Source organism: Mobula birostris, chromosome 17, assembly GCF_030028105.1.
Source record: "Mobula birostris isolate sMobBir1 chromosome 17, sMobBir1.hap1, whole genome shotgun sequence".
NCBI classification, from domain to species: Eukaryota; Metazoa; Chordata; class Chondrichthyes; order Myliobatiformes; family Myliobatidae; genus Mobula; species Mobula birostris.
The window spans coordinates 14,232,191-14,253,916 of NC_092386.1; the positions used below are offsets into that span (position 1 = coordinate 14,232,191).

The 21,726-nt window shown below is 45.0% G+C and overlaps 1 protein-coding gene across 1 annotated transcript in view; it reads right to left on the minus strand.

The window, feature by feature from the left end:
* Positions 1-21,726, minus strand: part of msh3 (mutS homolog 3 (E. coli)) — a 265,620-nt gene that overhangs the window by 56,247 nt on the left and 187,647 nt on the right. The window contains exon 21 of the mRNA XM_072281028.1: positions 239-425. Coding sequence (XP_072137129.1) covers positions 239-425 — 187 coding nt within the window. The remainder of the gene's footprint in view (positions 1-238; positions 426-21,726) is intronic.

Sequence of the window (21,726 nt, forward strand, 5' to 3'; positions counted from 1 at the left end):
CACCCCCTGAGTCAAAGTGTTGCAATCCAGTACCCTGATTTAAACAGTTAAAGTTCACAGTTCAAAGTAAATCTATTATCAAATTATGTATATCACATACAACCTTGAGATCCATCTTCTAGAAGAACTCGCGATGAAAATCAGTTTGTACTTATTGATTCACACTTGGCAGTAGCTCTGCAGCTTAATGTTGTTTTCAGTATTCTGGGAATTCAACCCTCACTGCAAAATTACTTACATCTTTTACAAAATGCTCGAGGGTGGCGTAAGCAATGGCAATACCATCATGGGTACTCGTGCCTCTTCCCAGCTCATCCAAGATGATCAATGAGCGAGATGTTGCCTTTCGAATGATCTCCGCTGCCTCACTCAGCTCTTCCATAAATGTACTTTGACCTTTGTAGATGTTGTCAGAAGCTCCCATTCTGAAAAAGCAAATGTAATCTTTTAGAACATTCAACAGGGAAAAAGCAAAATCAACATTTCACATCAGCCGCCATTGGCAATGAAAATCAAGGCATAGCCGACTATCATTTAGAACACACTGTAGAACACCACATTCCATTATGTTGTTTTTCCAACCTTTCAATCTGCTCCAAGATCAATCTATTCTTCCCTCCCACATAGCTCTCCATTTTTCTATCATCCATGTACTTATCTAAAAGGTTTCTCATCGAATCTGCTCCGCCATTCAATCATGGCCGAATTATTATCCTTCTCAGGAGATTTATTCTCTTGCCTTCTCCACGTAACCTTTGACACCCTTACTCATCAAGATCCTATCAACCTCTACTTAAAATACACTCAATTACACCGTCCGCGACAATGAATTCCAGACCCGCTGGCTAAAGAAATTCCTCCTTGTTCTAAAGAGATGTCCTATTCTGATGCATGCATTGTGGTCCTAGACTCCCCCACTATAGGAAACATTCTCTCCACATCTATTCCATCTGTGGTAGGTCTTTCAAGATTTGATCGGTTTCAATGGGATCGCCTCTCATTCTTCTAAACACTACCAAGTAAAGGCCTAGAGCATTAAAGTTCTCCTCATACATTAATCCCTTCATCCCTGGGATCATTCTGACCAACCTCCTCTGGATCCTCTCCAATGGCAAACAACACAGTAGAAATTAGAGACATAGTTCTAAATGAATGTATGATTTTAGCAGGGATCATGTCACAAAATATTATGGATGTTAGCTTTTCTCATAGGCACATGGATGAGATAAAAGCAGAGGGCTATGTGGGAGGGAAGGGTTAGATTGATCTTGGAGTAGGTTAAAAGGTCCGCACAACATCGCAGGCCAGAGGGCCTGTACTGTGCTGTAGTGCCCTATTTGTATGAATTGGCATGACAATAGGCTGGAAGGCATGTGTTGATGAGGATTTTACGAGCCTGCATGTGGCTGAATAAGGGAATGAGAAGTCGTCACATAGGGAAATGAGAGATTTGGCACTTCAGTGAGGGGTGTCTAAAGGCAGAATATCATCTAAATGCAGGAGGTGTTGTAGATGCTGGGAATCCAGAGCAACACACACAAAACCCTGGAGGAACTCAGCAGGCCAGACAGCATCTAATGAGGGGAATAAACAGTCAATGTTTTGGGCTGAGACTCTTCATCAGGGTTGTAAAGGAAGAAGGAACAAGTCAGAATAAGAACGTGGGAGATATATATCTCTGAGTCACTCCCAGTGCCACAGGGTAGTCAGGGCACGAATAGGATGGTAGTGTAGATGACTGAGTAGCCAAGGAACTGTGCAGGGGGCAGGGTTTCAGATTTCTGAATCATTGAGATCTCTTCTGACGAAGGTATGACCTGTGTAAAAAGAAAGGGTTACACCTGAACTCCAGGGGGACGAATATTCTTGTGGGCAGGTTTGCTAAAGCTGTTGAGGAGGGTTTAAACTAATTTGGCAGGGGGTTGGGAACCAGAATGATAAGAGTTGAGGATGAGGTAGTTGATATACAAGTAGGTACAGTAGGTAGTGAGACTGTGAGAAAGGAGAGGAAAATGATAGGACAAAATTGCAGTCAGTGGGATGAGTCGAAGGGGGGGAAAATCGAAAAGAAAGTTGAATACAGGACAACAAATCATAAACATGAGGAAGTCTGCATTTGCTGGAAATCCAGAGCAACACACACAAAATGCTGGAAGAACTCAGCAGGTCAGGCAGCATCTATGGAAATGAATAAACAGTTGACGTTTCAGGCCGAGACCCTTTTTTCAGGATTGAGAAGAAAGGGGGAAGATGACAGAATAAAATATGGGAGAAGGGCAAGGAGGATAGCTAGAAGATGATAGGTGAAAGCCAGGTGGGTAGGAAAGGTAAAGGGCTGGAGAATAACGAATCTGTTCTCCTTGTGCAGAACATTCTAAAGGTTAACTTGCGGGTCGAGTCAGTGGTGAGGAAGGCAAATGCCATGTTAGCATTCATTTCAAGAAGTCTAGAATAGAAAAGCAAGGATGGGATGTTGAGGCGTTATAAGACACCGGTGAGGCCTCAACTTGAATACTGTGAACAGTTTTGGCCCCTCATCTTAGAAAAGGTGTGCTGGCATTGGAGAGGGTCCAGAGGAGGTTCACAAGGATTATTCCAGGAATGAAAGGGTTATCATATGAAGAATGTTTGATGGCTCTGGGTCTGTACTCACTGGAATTCAGAAGGATGAGAGGGGATCTCATTGAAACTTTTCAAACGTTGAAAGGCCTAGACAAAGTAGACGTGGAAAGGATGTTTCCCATGGTGGGAGAGTCTAGGACAAGGGGGCACAGCCTCAGGATAGAGGAGCGCCCTTTCAAAACAGAGATGCGGAGAGATTTCTTTAGCCAAAGGGTGGTGAATTTGTGGAATTTGTTGCCACATGCAGCTGTGGAGACCAGGTCATTGGGTGTATTTAAGGCAAAGATTGATAAGTTCTTGATTGGACATGGCCTCAAAACTTATGGGGAAAAGGTCTGGAACTGGGGTTGAGGAGATGGAAAAAAAAGGAACAGCCATGATTGAATGGCGGAGTAGACTCGATGGGCCAGATGGCCTAATTCTGCTCCTGTGTCTTATGGTCTGATGATTGGAGAGTGGACCATGGGACAATGGGAAGAAGGACAGACACAAAGAGGACATGATAGGCGATAGGTAGGTGAGGAGAGGTAAGAAACTGGAGTGGGGAACAGAAGAGGAGCGGAGCACAGAAGAGGAACGGAGCAGGAGCAGGAATTCAATCACCGAAAGGAGAAATTAATCTTCATGCCGTCAGGTTGAGGCTACCTAGAAGAAATATGAGGCGTTGCTTCTCCACTTTGTATGATACAACCGCCACACACACACGGTGGGGCACCATGGTAACGTAGCAGATAGCACGCCATCATTACGGCTCAGGGCGTTCCAGAGTTCAGAGTTCAATTACAGCACCATTTTGTATGGTGTCTCTGATTGTCCAATTACAAAGGCACGTAAATTGGTCACTGAATCAAAATGAGAATCAGTTTCAATATCATTGGCATATGTTGTGAAATTTGTTGCCTTTGTAACAGCACTACAATGCAATACAAAATACTAGAGAAAAATAAACTATGAATTACAGCGAGTAGATAAATATTAAATAGTTAAATTAAGTAAGTAGTGTAAAAAAATAAAAATAATAAAAGTAGTGAGGTAGTGTTAGAAATCGGATAGCAGAGGCCATTAGGTCAGTGTTAATCAGGTTTGTCGGGTGTTGCTGGGCCAGTGAGACTCGAAGGGCTGGAAGGAACTACTCTGCACCGTATCGCTAAAACAAAACATATTTTACCCCTCTGATCTCCTGTAAACCTTACCCTTCCCATTCCAAACCTGTTCCCTTTTACTTTAGATGCCTTCAGCCAAAGGAAGAGATTGACCTACTCTATCTATGACCCTCAATTTTATAAACCTCTGAGGTCGCCTGCATCCTACCCCCGCCGAGAGAACAAACCAGCCTATCCAATCTTTTCTTATAAGTAAAACCCTGCATTTCAGCCAAACTGGTGAATCTCTTCCACACTCTCTCTAATGCGACCATATCCTTCCTGTAGTGTGGTGACAGAACTGCAAATCATATTTGTAGCAAAGGCCAATAAATAAAACAGTAACAAATAAGCTGCACAGAGATTATGATGGTGATCATAATAGGAAGGTTTAAATGGACTGGCACAAATTTCAGAAATTCTAGTCTCTAATTTTAATGACCAATAGTACAAATCTGACTTTTACACATTAGAATCTCAGAGGAGGTAGATACCATTGACTAAAACATTTAACTTCATTGAGGTTATTTAATGTTCTGGGAATTGAAGAACAAATATGACCAATGGATGTCATTAAAACGTCACTCCCCATAGTATCATCAGAATTAGGTTTGCACAAATTCTTTGCATTTGGATTCCAAATGAGTCTTATCTCGAGGGCACAGTGACAGCTGTGCGCTGAGGATCAAAAGATTTTAAATGTTGCTGTTTGGGAAAATGGTACGTCTAAGCCAAGTATCTGACTGGTCCCAAACAGGCCAGCGAAAGGTGATCAACAATGTCATTGCTAAAGACCAAAGTCATATTAGCACTCAGAAGAAGGGCAGATGAATACTGGGGAGATAGAAATAAAAATAAGGAGATAAATTAGTGTTGACAATTATACCTTACAGTTCATGTCCTGGTAATAGTGACCGCAGGGACTCTACAAACATTTTGTACGAGGCCACAGGTTGCTATTTATTAGAGATACAGCTTATCTATACCGCACCACCCTATTGGGCCCACGTCACCAATTAGCCCACTAACCTGCAAGTCTTTGGAATGTGTAAGGAACCCGGAGGAAATCAGAGCAGCAGGGGAAATCCATGTGACCACAGGACAATGTACAAACTCCTTACAGACGGGGCGGGAATTGAACTCAGGTCACTGGTGCTGTGAAGCGTTACACTCACCGCCACCCTAAATCAACTAAAACGGCCCCAAATTTCCACAATCGTTACCAAAGGTTTGCAATGACTCTTGCAAAGATTGGCTGGGATGCACAGGAAGTCCTGGTTCACACAGTCTACTTGGTAAATAGACTGAGAATACTCACTGGAAGAACAAAGGGTCCAGTGAAAGCAAATGTTTGCAAACAGAAGTCCATTAGACCATAAAGGATTCTACCTCAATCAGATGTCTGTGAACGCATTTAAAAAAAGAAGTTGTATGTGTCTTTGATTAAACCTGAACATTATAGCCTGAGGACAGAGAATTCAGACTATAGTTACAAACAAGAGAAAATCTGCAGATGCTGCAAATCCAAGTAACACACACAAAACACTGGAGGAACTCAGCACCCAGGCAGCACCTATGGAAATGAATAAACCGTTACTGTTTCATCAGGACTGGTGAAGGGTCTCGGCCTGAAACGTTCACTGTTCACTCTTTTCTATAGATCCTGCCTGGTCTGCTGAGTTCTTCCAGCATTTTGTACGTGTTGCTCACACTATAGTTAGCTCCATGTGAAGAGACAGATACAGCAAAGTAATTTGGATGGTCTCATTTTGAAAAGCGAGGCTTACATAAAATGGAGAATGGCCCACCAGCATTTGCCACACCATGGTATGCAGCTTTTTGATGAAGTGCCACTCATGAAGTGCGAATGCGATTTATTTTTAAATATTTTAAAAATTCAGCGATACAGCACAGAACAGGCCCTTCTGGACCTTCGAGCCACGAGACCCATCAAACCCCCGACAACCCCGATTTAACCCTAACCTAATCACAGGACAAGTTACAATAACTAATTGACTTCCTAACCGGTATGTCTTTGGACTGTGAGGGGAAACCAGAGCCCCCGGAGAGAATCCACACATTCCACAGGAAGGATGTACAAACTCCTTACAGAAGATGTTGGAATTGAACTCCGAGACGCCCCGATCTGCAATAGTGTCGCGCTAACCACTACGCTACCATTCTTCCTCTACATCAGGGGTTCCCAACATTTTTTATGCCATGGACCCCTACCATTTACCGAGGAGTCCATGGACCCCAGCTTGGGAACCGCTGTTCTACATGGATGTTGTTTGCCTTTGAGTATTTCCAGCATTTGCCGTTTCACTTTGGTGTAACTTCCTTCAGTTGTTGGTGATATTTTCGAAAAGCTTCAGTTTCACTCTTCTTCCAAGTTACCCCCATGTGCCTTTTGTCTCTTCTCGCTGCTGCTATCAGTAAGGAGATACAGGACCCTTGGGTCCCACATCACCAGGTTCAGGAACAGTTGTCACCCTACAACCCATCGGGATCCTGAACCAGCGTGGATAACTTCACTCACCTCAACACTGAACTGATTCCACAACCTACAGACTCACTTTCGTGAACTCTACTGTATTTGCAGTTTGTCGTTCCTACATTGGTTGTTTGACAGTCTCGTGAAATTTGTATTTCTTTGTTCTATTGTGAATGCCTACAAGAAGATATATCAGGGTAGTACAGAGTGACATATACATACTTTGATAATAAAGTTATGTTCAACTTTAAACTAGCAGATTTTTAAAAAAGTGTAGCATACAAAAGGGCACAGTACAGGCCCTTGGGTCCATGATGTGCCGAACCTGCAGCTTACTCCAAGATCAATCTAACCCTTCCCTCCTACACAGCTCTCGATTTTACTATCATCCATGTGCCTATCTAGAAGTCCCCATATAGTCATACTTTATTGATCCCGGGGGAAATTGGTTTTCGTTACAGTTGCACCATAAATAATAAATAGTAATAACACCATAAATAGTTAAATAGTAATATGTAAATTATGCCAGGAAATAAGTCCAGGACCAACCTATTGGCTCAGGGTGTCTGACCCTCCAAGGGAGGAGTTGTAAAGTTTGATGGCCACAGGCAGGAATGACTTCCTATGACGCTCCATGTTGCATCTCGGTGGAATGAGTCTCTGGCTGAATGTACTCCTGTGCCCAACCAGACCATTATGTAGTGGATGGGAGACATTGTCCAAGATGACATGCAACTTGGACAGCATCCTCTTTTCAGACACCACCGTCAGAGAGTCCAGTTCCATCCCCACAACATCACTGGCCTTACGAATGAGTTTGTTGATTCTGTTGGTGTCTGCTACCCTCAGCCTGCTGCCCCAGCACACAACAGCAAAGATGATCGCACTGGCCACCACAGACTTGTAGAACATCCTCAGCATTGTCCGGCAGAGGTTAAAGGATCTATGTGTATCTACCACCACCCCTGGCAGGGTGTGAGTATTCCACATACCCTCCACCCTCTATGTAAAAAACATACCTCTGATATGTCTGCTATACTTCTCTCCAATCACCTTAACATTACGTCCCCTCATGTTGGATTGGGGAAAAAGGTTCTGGCTCTCCGCTTGATCTTTCATTGATTCCATTCTATTTCTTTGCACCTACTGTGAATGCCCACAAGAAAATGAATGTCAGGGTAGTATACAGTAATGTGCAAAATTCCCTGGCACTCCTTCTCTGCTACCTGTGCCATATTCTTCCCGCGATGCTCCACCCTCACCATCCCAACATCCTTTGCTCCCGCCAGATTTACAAACTCGCTCTCCACTCCACATCAGCTGTGCAAAAGTACTGCACCCTGGCTATATATATGCCCAAGACTTCTGCACAGTACTGAATGATAATTTACTTTGATGATAAATTTACTTCGAACATTGATCTATGCCTCTTGACATCATGTACACCTCTATCTGGTCTCCTCTCATCCCCTTCCTCTCCGAAAGGAAAAGCCCAAGCACGACATCTGCAAATAAATCAGTTTTAAATATTCACCTTACTAACAACACGAAAGGATTTACTTACTGAAGGTAAACACTTCACCTCTCTCAGCTGGAAGAAACAAGGTTTCCTTGTTAACTTGGAAAGTATTGCTGGCAATGCTGGTTGGGGTAAACTGTTGACAGTAATCCCAATGGGAGGTGCAAATCTATCGTGCAGATTAATTCTGTCCAATTTTTGTACTTCGCACATGCCTCCTCCTCACAATTCCCCAACTAACCTTTTCCCTTGTATTTTTAACTGTTTTACTTTTGTATATGTGTTATTTCCCCAATCACTGAAATTAAATTTGGCACATCCACTTTGTCCCTCACCAATTTTTATCTGGAAGCTTCTCAGCTTGACATGGCAACTGCCTGGCCAGTGAGCGCAAGAAATTGCAGAGTTGTGGGCAGCTCAACTCTTCACAGGAACCAACTTCCCCTTCTGTCCACACATCCTACTAACTCAGTAAAACCGGTAGCATAATTACCTCAGACATTGTCTCTTCTCCTCCTTTCTGTCAGGTAGTAGATTGTTCATTCCTCATGTGCTGTGTTGTATGTCGTGGGTGATCATGGTCTTTCCATCATCATGATTATCCTGCCAAGTTTTTCTACACAAGTGGTTTGTCATTGCCTTCTTTCGGGCAGCGTCTTTACAATATGGGTGACCCCAGCCATTGCCAATACTCTTCAGAGATGGTCTACCTGGTGTCAATGGTTGCATAACCAGGATGTGTGATGTGCACCACCACCTCCCATGGCTTCACGTGGCCCTGGCCGGTGGGGGTGAGGGGGGCGGCGTTAAGCAGGTGCTACACCTCGCCCAAGGGTGACCTGCAGACTAGCGGAGGGAAGGAGCACCTTACACCTCCTTTGGTAGAGACGTATCTCCACTCTCTCACCCTGCAGAAGATACAAAAGCCTGAAAACACATGCCTCCAGGCTCAAAAACAGCTTCCATTCCGTTGTCACATGAATGATCAATCCTGGACTACAATAAGGATGGACAGACCGCTTTTACAATAAGATGGACTCTCGGCCTCACGATCGACCCCATTATCTTGTACAATAAGATAGATCTTGGCCTCACGATCTACCCATTATCTTGTACAGTAAGATAGATCTTGGCCTCACGATCTACTTGTTATCTTGTACAATATGATGGACTCCTGGCTTCACGATCTACCCCGTTATCTTGTACAATATGATGGACTCTCAGCCTCACGAGCTACCCTGTTATCTTGTACAATATGATAGACTCTCAGCCTCACGATCTACCCCGTTATCTTGTACTTCGTTTACCTGCACTGCATTGTTATTGCTTTACCCTGTTCTGGCTCAATGCACTGTGTAATGATTTGACCTCTTATCGTCCTGTACACCTCTACCGTCCACTCTCATCCTCGTTCGCTCCGAAGGGAAAAAACTCAGTTTGCTCAACTCTTCCTCATAAGCCACATTCTCTAGTCCAGGCAGCACACTGGTAAATCTCCTCTGCACCCTCCATGTCTTCCCTATATTGAGAAAACCAGAACTGAAAACCTCACATTTATCTAGATGGAAAGCCATTTGCCAAACCTCAGCCCACATACCTAACTGATCAAGATTCCCCTGTAATTTTTCATAACTTTTTACATTATCTATTTAGTAACATCTCAACAACACCAGTTATTTTAATTCAGATTTTATTATAGTAATTTTAATTCTCCTGATCTCAGGGTGGAATTTGAACCCCTATCAGTGAAGTAATGACTCACAACTCTGGACACTGGATTAATAACGAGAGAGTGTACATCTGATCTCTATCAGGAGTTCAAATCCCACCAGAGCTGGACAATTAAAATTAATGTAGCAAAATGAATGCACAGCAATACAAGAAACTGCAGAGAGCAGCAGACTCTGCCCTACATATCACGGCCACATCCTCCGTCACTACCACCCACAGTGTCTACAGGAGGCACTGCCTCAAGGTGGCAATATCCATCATCAAGGACCCCTACCATTCGGGCCATGCCACCTTCTCCCAACTGCCATCGGGCAGGAGCTACAGAAGCCTGAAGTCCCTACACCACCAGGTTCAAGGACAGCTATTTACCTTTAACCATTCAGTTTTAGAACTAACTACCACAGCTGAGCAAAACTGTGACCATTTTGATCACTTTGCACTAAAAACAGATTCTTTATCGTTATTTAGAGATTCTTTATTTTATCTATCTATCGATTGAGATACAGCCCTTCTGGCCCTTTGTACCGTGCTGCCCAGCAACTGTCAATTTAATCCTAGCCTAACGACGGGACAATTTACAATGACCAATTAATCTAACAACGGTACATCTTTGAAATCTGTGAGGAAGCTGGAGCCACTGGAGGAAACCCACACAGTCACAGCACAATAACGGGCTCTTCTAGCCCAACAAGCCCACACTACCCAGTTACACCTGTGAGTTTAGTTACCCTATTAACTTATATGTCTTTGAAGTGTGGGAGGAAACTGGAGCACCCAGGGGGAACCCCGCAGTCAGAGGGGAGAGTGTACAAACTCCTTACAGACAACGGTGGGAAATGAATTCCAATTGTTGGCACTGTAATAGTGCGACAACACTGGTGCCATGCTGTATGGGTCCTAATGCCCTTCCCTTGGACAACATTGGTGCCGTGGTGAGTGGAGACTTGCAGCATGGGCAACTGCTGGTCTTCCATACAACCTTGCCCAGGCCTGCGCCCTGGAGAGTGAAGGCACAGATCCATGGTCTCGCAAGACTAACGGATGCCTTTAATTTAATTTCCTAGTATTATGCCAACCGACTCGCTACTATAAATCATGCACTTTCTTGTAAAAATTGTGTATCATTCATGCTAGCTTTCTTTGTGAATGCTGCTTATCTGATGCTACATGCCTGCAACGCTGCTTTTCACTGCACCAGTGCATTCGGGTACTTCTGCAAATGACAATAAACCCAATTTTCTCTCTGACAGACGGTACAATAGTGCAAGGTTGTCGCTTAAGTATGTTTGAGAACTTTGCAAGGGTCACCCCGTTGGCAGTTCAAGTTTAATTGGCATTCGACCATACACATGTATACAGTTCTTCTCCGTGGATTGTCACCTTGTCGTGGTGGAGAAGCTTGTGTGGTCCTGTCATCCCAAGAGCAATACCGTCTGGAGCTATGCTCCTGGTAGGGTCACCCATGGCGGTAAGGTCAAGGGTGAGATCCCTGACAAAGAACAATCCAACCAAGACCTCAATGGTGGAACAGACGGACGAAGTTACTTCGAACTCAACGGCTGTGAACGCGGATGAAGGCTGCAACAAATCCATCAGCTCCAATTGTCGTGGTTTCCATGCCATTGGAATCAGTTGGTTGATTTGTGAAGTATCCTGTGCTTCTTGGAGTGCAACATCAAGTACACGTTAAACAAATACATGCACAGGCGTCTTTGCTCTGTGGGCCACTTCTTCAGAACGAAGCCCATCATCCTCGACGATGATACAGCTAAACGAAACAGTGGGATAGCCACGACGATGATACAGCTAAACGAAACAGCGTTTCTCTGGGACCAAGGCGCAATCTATAGTACATACAGTCACACACAACGCGCACAGTTACGATAGCACACAAAATAAAATTCCTATATTCGAATCTGACACCTAGGTTGTTTGGTCTATTCTGTACTGTACCTTGATACAACTAAATGTCATGCTTGGCTTCTGGTTCAAGATGGTGCTGGCTGGTAGCCCATGAAGCAAAGAAAGCAACTAAATACCTGATTAATCACTCTCTTCTCTGGTAAAGGATCATCGCAAACAAAAGCCTGCAATTTCCCTTTGGACTTGGAGGCAATTGGATGTGGCAGAAATGAGTCAAGGCGAGGCAGCGGGCCTATCATCGAGAGTGAGGAAGACACGAGGTTCAATCGATTTAAGCGCTCGGCCGAACTGGAAAGGTTGAGTACAGGCCGATTTGAAGCTGCAGGGTCCCGGTCCCAGAGCAAGCCCAAGCAACTGAAGTTGGTGTTTGCACGATTTAAACGCCGGGCCAGATTGAAAAGGTCAGGGTGTCGGGACTGGAGGCGAGGGATGGGCTGGTTCAGCTTGATGCTCAGTTCTGTGCTGAACTAAGGGTCTGTGGACAGGACTGCCTTTGTGGACTTCAGTTCAGAATGCCATCAACTTGCCTTTGTTGTTTGCATGATTCAGTTTTTCCCCCCCCCTCTGTACATTAGGTGTTCAACGATCTATTTTTCTTGGGATTTCTTGTTTTGTGGCTGCTTGTTAGGAGACAAGTCTCAAGGTTGTATAACAGGTGCATACTTGGATAATAATTCCCTGGGACAATTAAGAGCCAACACTGCTTATCGCACCTTCTTTGCTCAGTTGCTCTTGCTGCTTTGCAGATCAATAAAAATACAGTTAACAAAATTAAATGAGATTCTTCTCATAACCCCTGAAATAATGACAATAATTAGAGGGAATATTGATTAACCCATATCCGAATATATGTACGGTACTGCCTTAATTGAGTTGTCTGAAGATAGATAGTGTTATCTACGTCTCCAGGGTTTCAAATACTCTGTTCAAGCATTTCAGGCTTAAGTTAGAGAGCTTATGAGAATCATCTCCTTCCTCTAAACAATCCGTTGAATTTTGGAATAGATTGTTCTGAAAACAGCAATTATAACAACAATTCCCCCAAGTAAGTACATAAAGAACGCTTTTACTGAAAGGATGGTTTATGAGTTAACACATTCTAGCCTCCATAGTGCAGACAGCATACTCTGGAAGATTCTCACATTACACATGCATGGATAGCTGATATAATGCTGCAGATGGGTTCACATTTGATATACCTTCTTAACCTTGCTAGAATCCCGTACGACTCTTCAAAACATATTTCAACCTTAACTCATTCACCTCTCCCATATTGGTTCCTGTTGTACCAGGAGACAAGAGGGGCTTGTGGAAGCCTTGAGTTTTTCTCCACACAGCTTTAATGACTGTTCGTGGTGACAATTGTGTCACTATCCTCAGTTTCATATATTTAAAAAAATCTTGCTTTCAAAATAAACAAGACTGTTTGTCCCACTCCCATGAGGGAGGAGGCTACATAGCATCTACGCCAGGACCAGCAAACTCAAAAGCAGTTACTTCCCCCAAGCCATCAGGCTGATCAACACCTCTACCCATTAACCCACCACTCCCACTAGCTTATCATTTATATACTGTCACACTAGGTACGCACAATCATTCTATGTATACAAGCTGACCTGTTGCTGTTCTTCCTATCCGCATCGGGCCACAACCATGCCATTTCTGTAGCATTTGGTGTTTTTTTCACAAGGTCAAGTTGCGAGCTCGACACTCAACCCAGCACGGATAGAAAGTGTGCAGGGAGTCGGCTAGATTGGAACCCAGGACCACTGGCCTCGAAGTCTGGTGCAGATGGCATTCCACCACTGGCCGGCTATATTGAAATCTATTGTGTTCATTATGCATATTCTGTTTTTTTCCATGTTGTATCAGATCCGGAGTAACATTTCATTTCAACCTCCTTTACACTTGTGTACCGACAAAGGACAATAGACAATCTTGAATCTTGATTTCCGGTCAGTCTTGTACATTTTTCAACTTGTTTATTTTTATCCTTCAGATTATTAAGGGAAAGGTTGCCATGCCCTTACATTCGAAGAGAATACATTGCCTAATGAATCACTGAAGAAACTCTGCTAATTCTTCATCATAGTACTGGTTCACAATTTCTCTTCTTCATTTTAATCTTCACTGTTCAAAAATGTAAACCCTTGGAGCCCAGTAAACCATCGGGCTGTGTATGAGTTATTATTTTCCAAAAAATCCTCCAGCAGTCTAAGGGGCCTCCAAAATTGAAACATACTCTCATTTATCACAGATACATCGATACATACAGTGAAAAGCGACATTTGTGTTAACATCCAACACAACCCAAGGATGTGCTGGGGCAGCCCACAAGTACTACCACACATTCTGGTGTCAACATCGCATGCCCACCACGTTCCGCAGAACACAATACAAACAGCAACAACAACAGCAAAACAAGCGAATTTCTACCCTCCCTCCCATGCACCCACTTACAACCTCAGGCAGGTAGTGGGTGTGGAATTCATTGCCACAGATGGCTGTTGTTGGGTATATTTAAAGCAGAAGTTGATAGGTGCTTGATTAGTCAGGCCGTCAGTGGTTACAGGGAGAAGGCAGAGAATGGGATTGAGAGGGAGGGGGTGGAGCAGATTCAATGGACTGAGTGGCCTAATTCTGCTCCTATGTCTTACAGTCAGTCCTCCAACTCCAGGACAAGCTGCCTCTGGGCTTCCTGTGGACTTGCAGACATCACACATCCAACTTTTCCAGTCTGGACTTCCAATCATCCTTCAGGGTTCGATCTTCAGTAGTGACCCCGAACTACAGGCCTCAAACACCAGACTTGCCAGTGATGGGAGCCCAAACACCAGACTTGCCGACATTGGGACCCCAAACACCAAACTTGCCAACGTTGGGACCCCGAACACCAGACTTGCCGGTGATGGGACCCCGAACACTAGACTTGCCAACGTTGGGACCCCGAACACCAGACTTGCCGACGTTGGGACCCCGAACACTAGACTTGCCAACGTTGGGACCCCGAACACCAGACTTGCCGATGATGGGACCCCGAACACTAGATTTGCCAGTGATGGGACCCCCAACACTAGACTTGCCAGTGATGGGACCCCCAACACCAGACTTGCCGGTGATGGGACCCCGAACACCAGACTTGCCGGTGATGGGACCCCGAACACCAGACTTGCCGACGTTGGGACCCCGAACACCAGACTTGCCGGTGATGGGACCCCGAACACCAGACTTGCCGGTGATGGGACCCTGGACACCAGACTTGCCGATGTTGGGACCCCGAACAGCAGAATTGCCGCTGAGGGGACACTAAACTCCAGGCCTCGAACTCCAAACTTGCTGATGATGGGACCCCAAACTCCAGACCTTGAACTCTAGACTCAAACGATGCATTTCACTGCCTGTTTCGATGTAGCTGTGATAAGTAAATCTGAATCGGTATCTGAGGGTTAGAATTGGAACACTGACATAAACGTGTGGTGAATTACAAATTCAGACTGAGCTTCTTGGAAAAATTAGCTTGGTAACAGAAAACTGTTGGCAAGGAAGCACAGACTCTGTCAACTAATGAAACCTTCAGAGTTAAAGAAAGTTCAAAATATGTCATTATCCAAAGTAATAAATGTTAGCACAAACTAACTTGAGCTTCATTTTATTGCAGGCATAAACAAGAAAATACATAAAGTTACGAGAAACTGTACATAAACAAATGTACTGAAGAAGGGTCTCGGCACAAAATGCCAATCCTTTAATCATCTCCGTAAATGTTGCCAGACCTGCTGAGTTCCTCCAGCACTTTGTGTGTGTTGCTGTACATAAACAGACTGACAAACAACCAATGTGCTAAAGAAGACAAACTGCACAAATGAAAACAATAATACTGAGAACATGAGTTCTAAAGACTCCAACAATTCAATAAATGAAAGTTTTAAAATAAGTTTCCTGAAGGCAAAAGTGCTTGATCACTATTAGTCAGGTAAATTGGTGTCACTTTGACACTAAGAATGATTAAAAACTGCTGACAATGCATAGGTCTACAAACTTTAATTTTCCTTTGCCAAGAAAGTTCAGACGGAAGTGCTCTGTAAATTCCCGGCTTCCTCTAAACAGTTACAGCAACCAGTCGCTGACCGCAGATGTGCCATCTCCTGTGTAAATCTGTTTCTGCCAGATAATGGTGGTGGGAGAGGCTTGACAGAGCATGTCACACTGTGCTGCATGCGGAGATTTCATTCACCTCTAGCTAAAATGTCAAGGTGACATTGCTTGAGCAGCACACATAAAATGCTGGAGGACCTCAGCAGGCCAGGCAGCATCCATGGAAAAAAGCACAGTCGACGTTTTGGGCCAGTCCTGCCGAAGAGTTTCGGCCTGAAACGTCAACTGTATTTTTTTTTCCCCAGAGATACTGCCTGACGTGGCGAGTTCCATTGAACCATAGAAACTACAGCACAGAAACAGGCCTTTTGGCCCTTCTTGGCTGTGCCAAACCATTTTCTGCCCAGTCCCACTGACCTGCACACGGACCATATCCCTCCATACACCTCCCATCCATGTATCTGTCCAATCTATTCCTAAATGTTAAAAAAAGAACCCGCATTTACCACCTCGTCTGGCAGCTCATTCCATACTCCCACCACTCTATGTGTGAAGAAGCCCCCCCCCCCCATGTTCCCTTTAAACTTTTCCCCCCTCACCCTAAACCCATGTCCTCTGGTTTTTTTCTCCCCTTGCTTCAGTGGAAAAAGCCTGCTAGTATTCACTCTATCTATACCCATCATAATTTTATATACTTCTATCAAATCTCCCCTCATTCTTCTACGCTCCAGGGAATAAAGTCCTAACCTATTCAACCTTTCTCTGTAACTGAGTTTCTCAAGTCCCGGCAAAATCCTTGTAAACCTTCTCTGCACTCTTTCAACCTTATTTATATCCTTCCTGTAATTTGGTGACCAAAACTGAACACAATACTCCAGATTCGGCCTCACCAATGCCTTATACAACCTCATCATAACATTCCAGCTCTTATACTCAATACTTTGATTAATAAAGGCCAATGTACCAAAAGCTCTCTTTACGACCCTATCTACCTGTGACGCCACTTTTAGGGAATTTTGTATCTGTATTCCCAGATCCCTCTGTTCCACTGCACTCCTCAGTGCCTTACCATTAACCGTGTATGTTCTACGTTGGTTTGTCCTTCCAACGTGCAATACCTCACACTTGTCAGTATTAAACTCCATCTGCTATTTTTTAGCCCATTTTTCCAGCTGGTCCAAGTCCCTCTGCAGGCTCTGAAAACCTTCCTCACTGTCTACTACACCTCCAATCTTTGTATCATCAGCAAACTTGCTGATCCAATTTACCACATTATCATCCAGATCATTGATATAGATGACAAATAACAATGGACCCAGCACTGATCCCTGTGGCACACCACTAGTCACAGGCCTCCACTCAGAGAAGCAATTCCTTCAGCATTTTGTATGTGTTATTCTGGAATTGCTGCATCTGCAGAATCCCTCGTGTTCATCATTTTAAGGTGCCTGGAGGAAAGTAGAAGGGAGATGCCAAAGGTAGGCCTTTTACACAGAGAGTGATGGGTGCGTGGAACATGTCGCCGGAGTGCTAGTACAGACAAATATACTAAGGGCTTTCAAGAAACTTAGGTGGACACATTGAGGGTTACGCAGGAGGGAAGGGTTAGATTGATCTTACAGTAAGTTTGGCACAATATCATGGGTCAAAAGCATTGTAATGGTCCATGTTCTATGTTCTGAGATTTGTTATAGTACCTGCCTCAACCATCTCCTCTGGGAGCTCATTCCACACAGGTATCACCCTTTGTGCAAAAAAGTTGTCCCTCAAGTTCCTGTTAAATCTTCCCCTCTCATGGTACAGCAGGCATCAACTTACATGTCATGTTGGACAAAGACAGACCAAACAATCGGTGTTGCTAGCTCGTCCTTCGCGAACCTCAATACCAGCAAATTCTCCGGACACAAGGTAGCTCAATGGCCCAGGTTTACCCCTGACCTTGGGCAAGGTTTATGTGAAGTTTGTACGCTCTCCCGGTGACAGCCACTGTAAATTGTCCCAGTGAGTAAATGAGGAAGGAGTTTGGACGAGGAGACAAGAACAGTTATTACCCTACAACCATCAGGCTCCTGAACCAGCATCGATAACTTCATTCACCTCAACACTGAACCCATATCGCAACCTATAGACTCAGTTTCAAGGATTCTACAGCTCACGTTCTTAGTCTTTTTTTTATTATTTGCACAGTTTCTCTTCTCTTGCACATTGATTCTTTGTCAGTCTTTGTTTACGTATAGTTTTCCTCCTGCAAATGCCTGCAAGAAAATGAGTCTCAAATGGCCACAAATATACACTTTGATAACAAGTTTACTTCAAGTGGCACGGTGGCCCCTCTCCACGCAGCTGGTGAATCCACAGGAACGGCAGAGACCAATACGTTTGGCACCAGCAGTGTCGCAGGTCTTGCCAGTCAGCGTTGAACTCAACGCCGGACTACCTGAGGGACTCCAGCCCGGGATTTGTCCTTGGCGTTTACTCCTGAAGCCTCCCCCATGACTGGGTGTTGCCCCAAGGCAGCGGAGTTTTGAGGTCAGAGTTTTCCTTCTCCAAGGTGAGCTGCCAACCACAGCTGACGAGCCCCATCTGCCCGGAGCGACTGGTTTTAAGGTGTCAGTAACCCGCCTTTGCCCTTTCTCCTGTCAGAGGAAACGGTTCCACTAGGCTAGGTAGCTCAGCCACGCATAAAGGCCAGGAGCTGCACTTGGTTGTCAGAGCAACATGCACAGAAAAGGCCAGAGGAACTCAGCAGGCCAGGAGCATCTATGGAAAAGAGTGAACAATCAGGACTGATGTAGGGTCTTGGCCCAAAATGTCAACTGTATACTCTTTCCCATTAATGCTACAATGACCTGCCGAGTTCCTCCAGCATTTTGTGTCTGTTGCTTTGGATTTCCAACATCTGCAGAATTTCTTGTGTTGGTTCTCGGAGGCTATTTGACACACACGCCACTGGGAGCATTTAGTGAGTAGTGGGAGCTTGTCATAGCCGTATTGTAGAGTGGTTTCTTAAAGTTGTCATAGCCAGGGCCGGTACCTCCCCCAGCTATGATAATCTTAAAGAACCATGCTATGATTACATCTACAAATCCCTCACTGTGGCACATCCACACTTCCCCCTCAACGCCAGCAGCGTCTATTGTAAGTTTTATGGTAGTCAACAGCTTGCTGCAATGTTGCAGTTATTACATTCCAGAATTTTTGCCAGAATAACGGAATAGTTTGTTGCCAAAATATTCTGGTACTATTATTAAGATGCATCCTTACAATGCATCAAAGATTAATTGTTGGCTCGCACTACTCATGACCCACTGTTTAACAAAACCTGTTGAAATAAGAGTGATCACCACTACACATTTAGTAAATGTCTCAGACCGTCAGCCTCACTAATATGGAACAGGCAACGCGTGGAATAATGAAGGCGCAGCTCTGTAGAATCTGAGTAAAGCTGATGCCAGAAATACTTCAGTAAGTAGTACTGACGTCCATTTGGTCTACAGAAGAGGATTACAAAGATTACACTAGCCATAACTACAAATATCTTAACGTGAACTGATTTTAAAACTGTCTCACACATGAACACAGCAGCAAAAGAAATGCCATTTCAGTAAGTACAAAGCACAACAATGTTGCACATGAATTCTGGAATTTCCAGTCAACTGCTCAGTAGTGGTGTAAATTAATGCAACAAATAGTACATTGGGAACAGGACCGGACCTCCACTACACACACCACACCAACAACCAGACCTCCACTACACCACACCAACAGCCAGACCTCCACACACCAACAACCAGACCTCCACTACACACCACACCAACAACCAGACCTCCACACACCAACAACCAGACCTCCACTACACACCACACCAACAACCAGACCTCCACTACACACACCACACCAACAACCAGACCTCCACTACACACCACACCAACAACCAGACCTCCACTACACACCACACCAACAACCAGACCTCCACTACACACACCAACAGCCAGACCTCCACTACACACACCAACAACCAGACCTCCACTACACACCACACCAACAACCAGACCTCCACTACACACCACACCAACAACCAGACCTCCACTACACACAACCAGACCTCCACTACACACAACCAGACCTCCACTACACACCACACCAACAGCCAGACCTCCACTACACACACCAACAGCCAGACCTCCACTACACACACCAGCAGCCAGACCTCCACTACACACAACACCAACAGCCAGACCTCCACTACACACACCAGCCAGACCTCCACTACACACACCAGCCAGACCTCCACTACACACACCAGCCAGACCTCCACTACACACAACACCAACAGCCAGACCTCCACTACACACAACACCAACAGCCAGACCTCCACTACACACAACACCAACAGCCAGACCTCCACTACACACAACACCAACAGCCAGACCTCCACTACACACACCAACAGCCAGACCTCCACTACACACAGCCAGACCTCCACTACACACAGCCAGACCTCCACTACACACAGCCAGACCTCCACTACACACAGCCAGACCTCCACTACACACACCAACAGCCAGACCTCCACTACACACACCAACAGCCAGACCTCCACTACACACAACCAGACCTCCACTACACACAACCAGACCTCCACTACACACCACACCAACAGCCAGACCTCCACTACACACCACACCAACAACCAGACCTCCACTACACACACCAACCAGACCTCCACTACACACAACCACCTACATCCAAATCTCTACCACACCTGACACCAACATCTGGACCTCTACTACACCTGACACCAACATTGGGACATCTACATCTGACATCAACATCCAGATGTCTATTACACCTAACAGCAACATCCGGACCTCGGCCACACCTGACACTAGCATCTTCTGAATAGAGGGGGATTCATTTAGAACAGAGATGAGGAGGAATTCTTTAGACAAAGTGTGGTGAACATGTGGAATTCGTTGCCACAGGCAGCTGTGGAGACCCAAGTCCACAGATTGACAGCTTCTTAATTAGTCAGGGTGTGAAAGGTTACAGGGAGAAGGCAGAAGAGTAAAGTTGAGCAGGAAATGGATCAGCCATGATGAAATGGCGGAGCAGACTCAATGGGCTGATTCTGTTCCTCTGTCTTATGATCTTCTCCTGTCTCATGATGCGCTGTTATCCTCCTGCATTTCTGCTTTTTGCCTGGACACACGTCTTACCAGTAATTGTGGCGTCTGCTGCTAGTCAAGATACAGTCTGATTTATTTATCACATGTACATTGAAACATACAGTGAAACACACTGTTTACATTAACAACCAACACACCCAAAGATGTGCTGGGGGCAGCCCACGAATGTCACCACATATTCTGGTGCCAAAGTACCATGCCCAGCATGTTCAGCAGGACAACACAGAACACAACAACAGCAAAACAAGCCTCTTTGCTCCATCCCACCCACCAGCATACATGGTCCTCTAACCCCAGGACAGGCTACTTTTGGTCTCCAGCCTCCGTGGATTCACAAACATCGGGCTTTCGACTTTCTGAGCAGTCTCACAGGGAACTGCAGACTTGGGTTCTAGCCATCGGGCCTCAGCTCCCAATGAAACTTCGGGCTTTATCTTCGGTATTGACCCAGATCGTGCCTTCTGCACCGCACAGAACTCCGATCTTGCAACACGCTGCTACTCGTTGACCTGGTGTGACCCTCACTCCTTACTGATCTGCCAGCCTGACAACTGACCACTTCCATTGTTGCTGGCCTTCAAGTGTGGAGTGGACGTTTACACTCTGGCCTGCCCTTGTAATTCTGCCACATCCGTGTCCCTAAACCCTAACCTGACCCCTAACATCCCTCTATTCCCAAAACCATCCCTACGGTTACCTGCACGCACGCATCACTGTTAACACTTGAGCAGGACACACAAATTTCTGAAGGAGCCCACAGACATTACCAGTTCCTCTCTGTCTGAAAGGCCTAGACAGAGTGGATGAGATGAGGATGTTTCCTATATGGGAGAGTCTAAGACCAGATGTCACATCTTCAGAATAGAAGGATGTCCCTTTAGAGCATTGATGAGAAGGGATTAATTCAGCCAGAGGGTGGTGGAATTCATTGCTGAAGACATTGGGTATATTTAAAGCAGAGGTTGATAGTTTCTTGATTTGTAAGGGTGTAACAGGTTAAGGCAGGAGAAT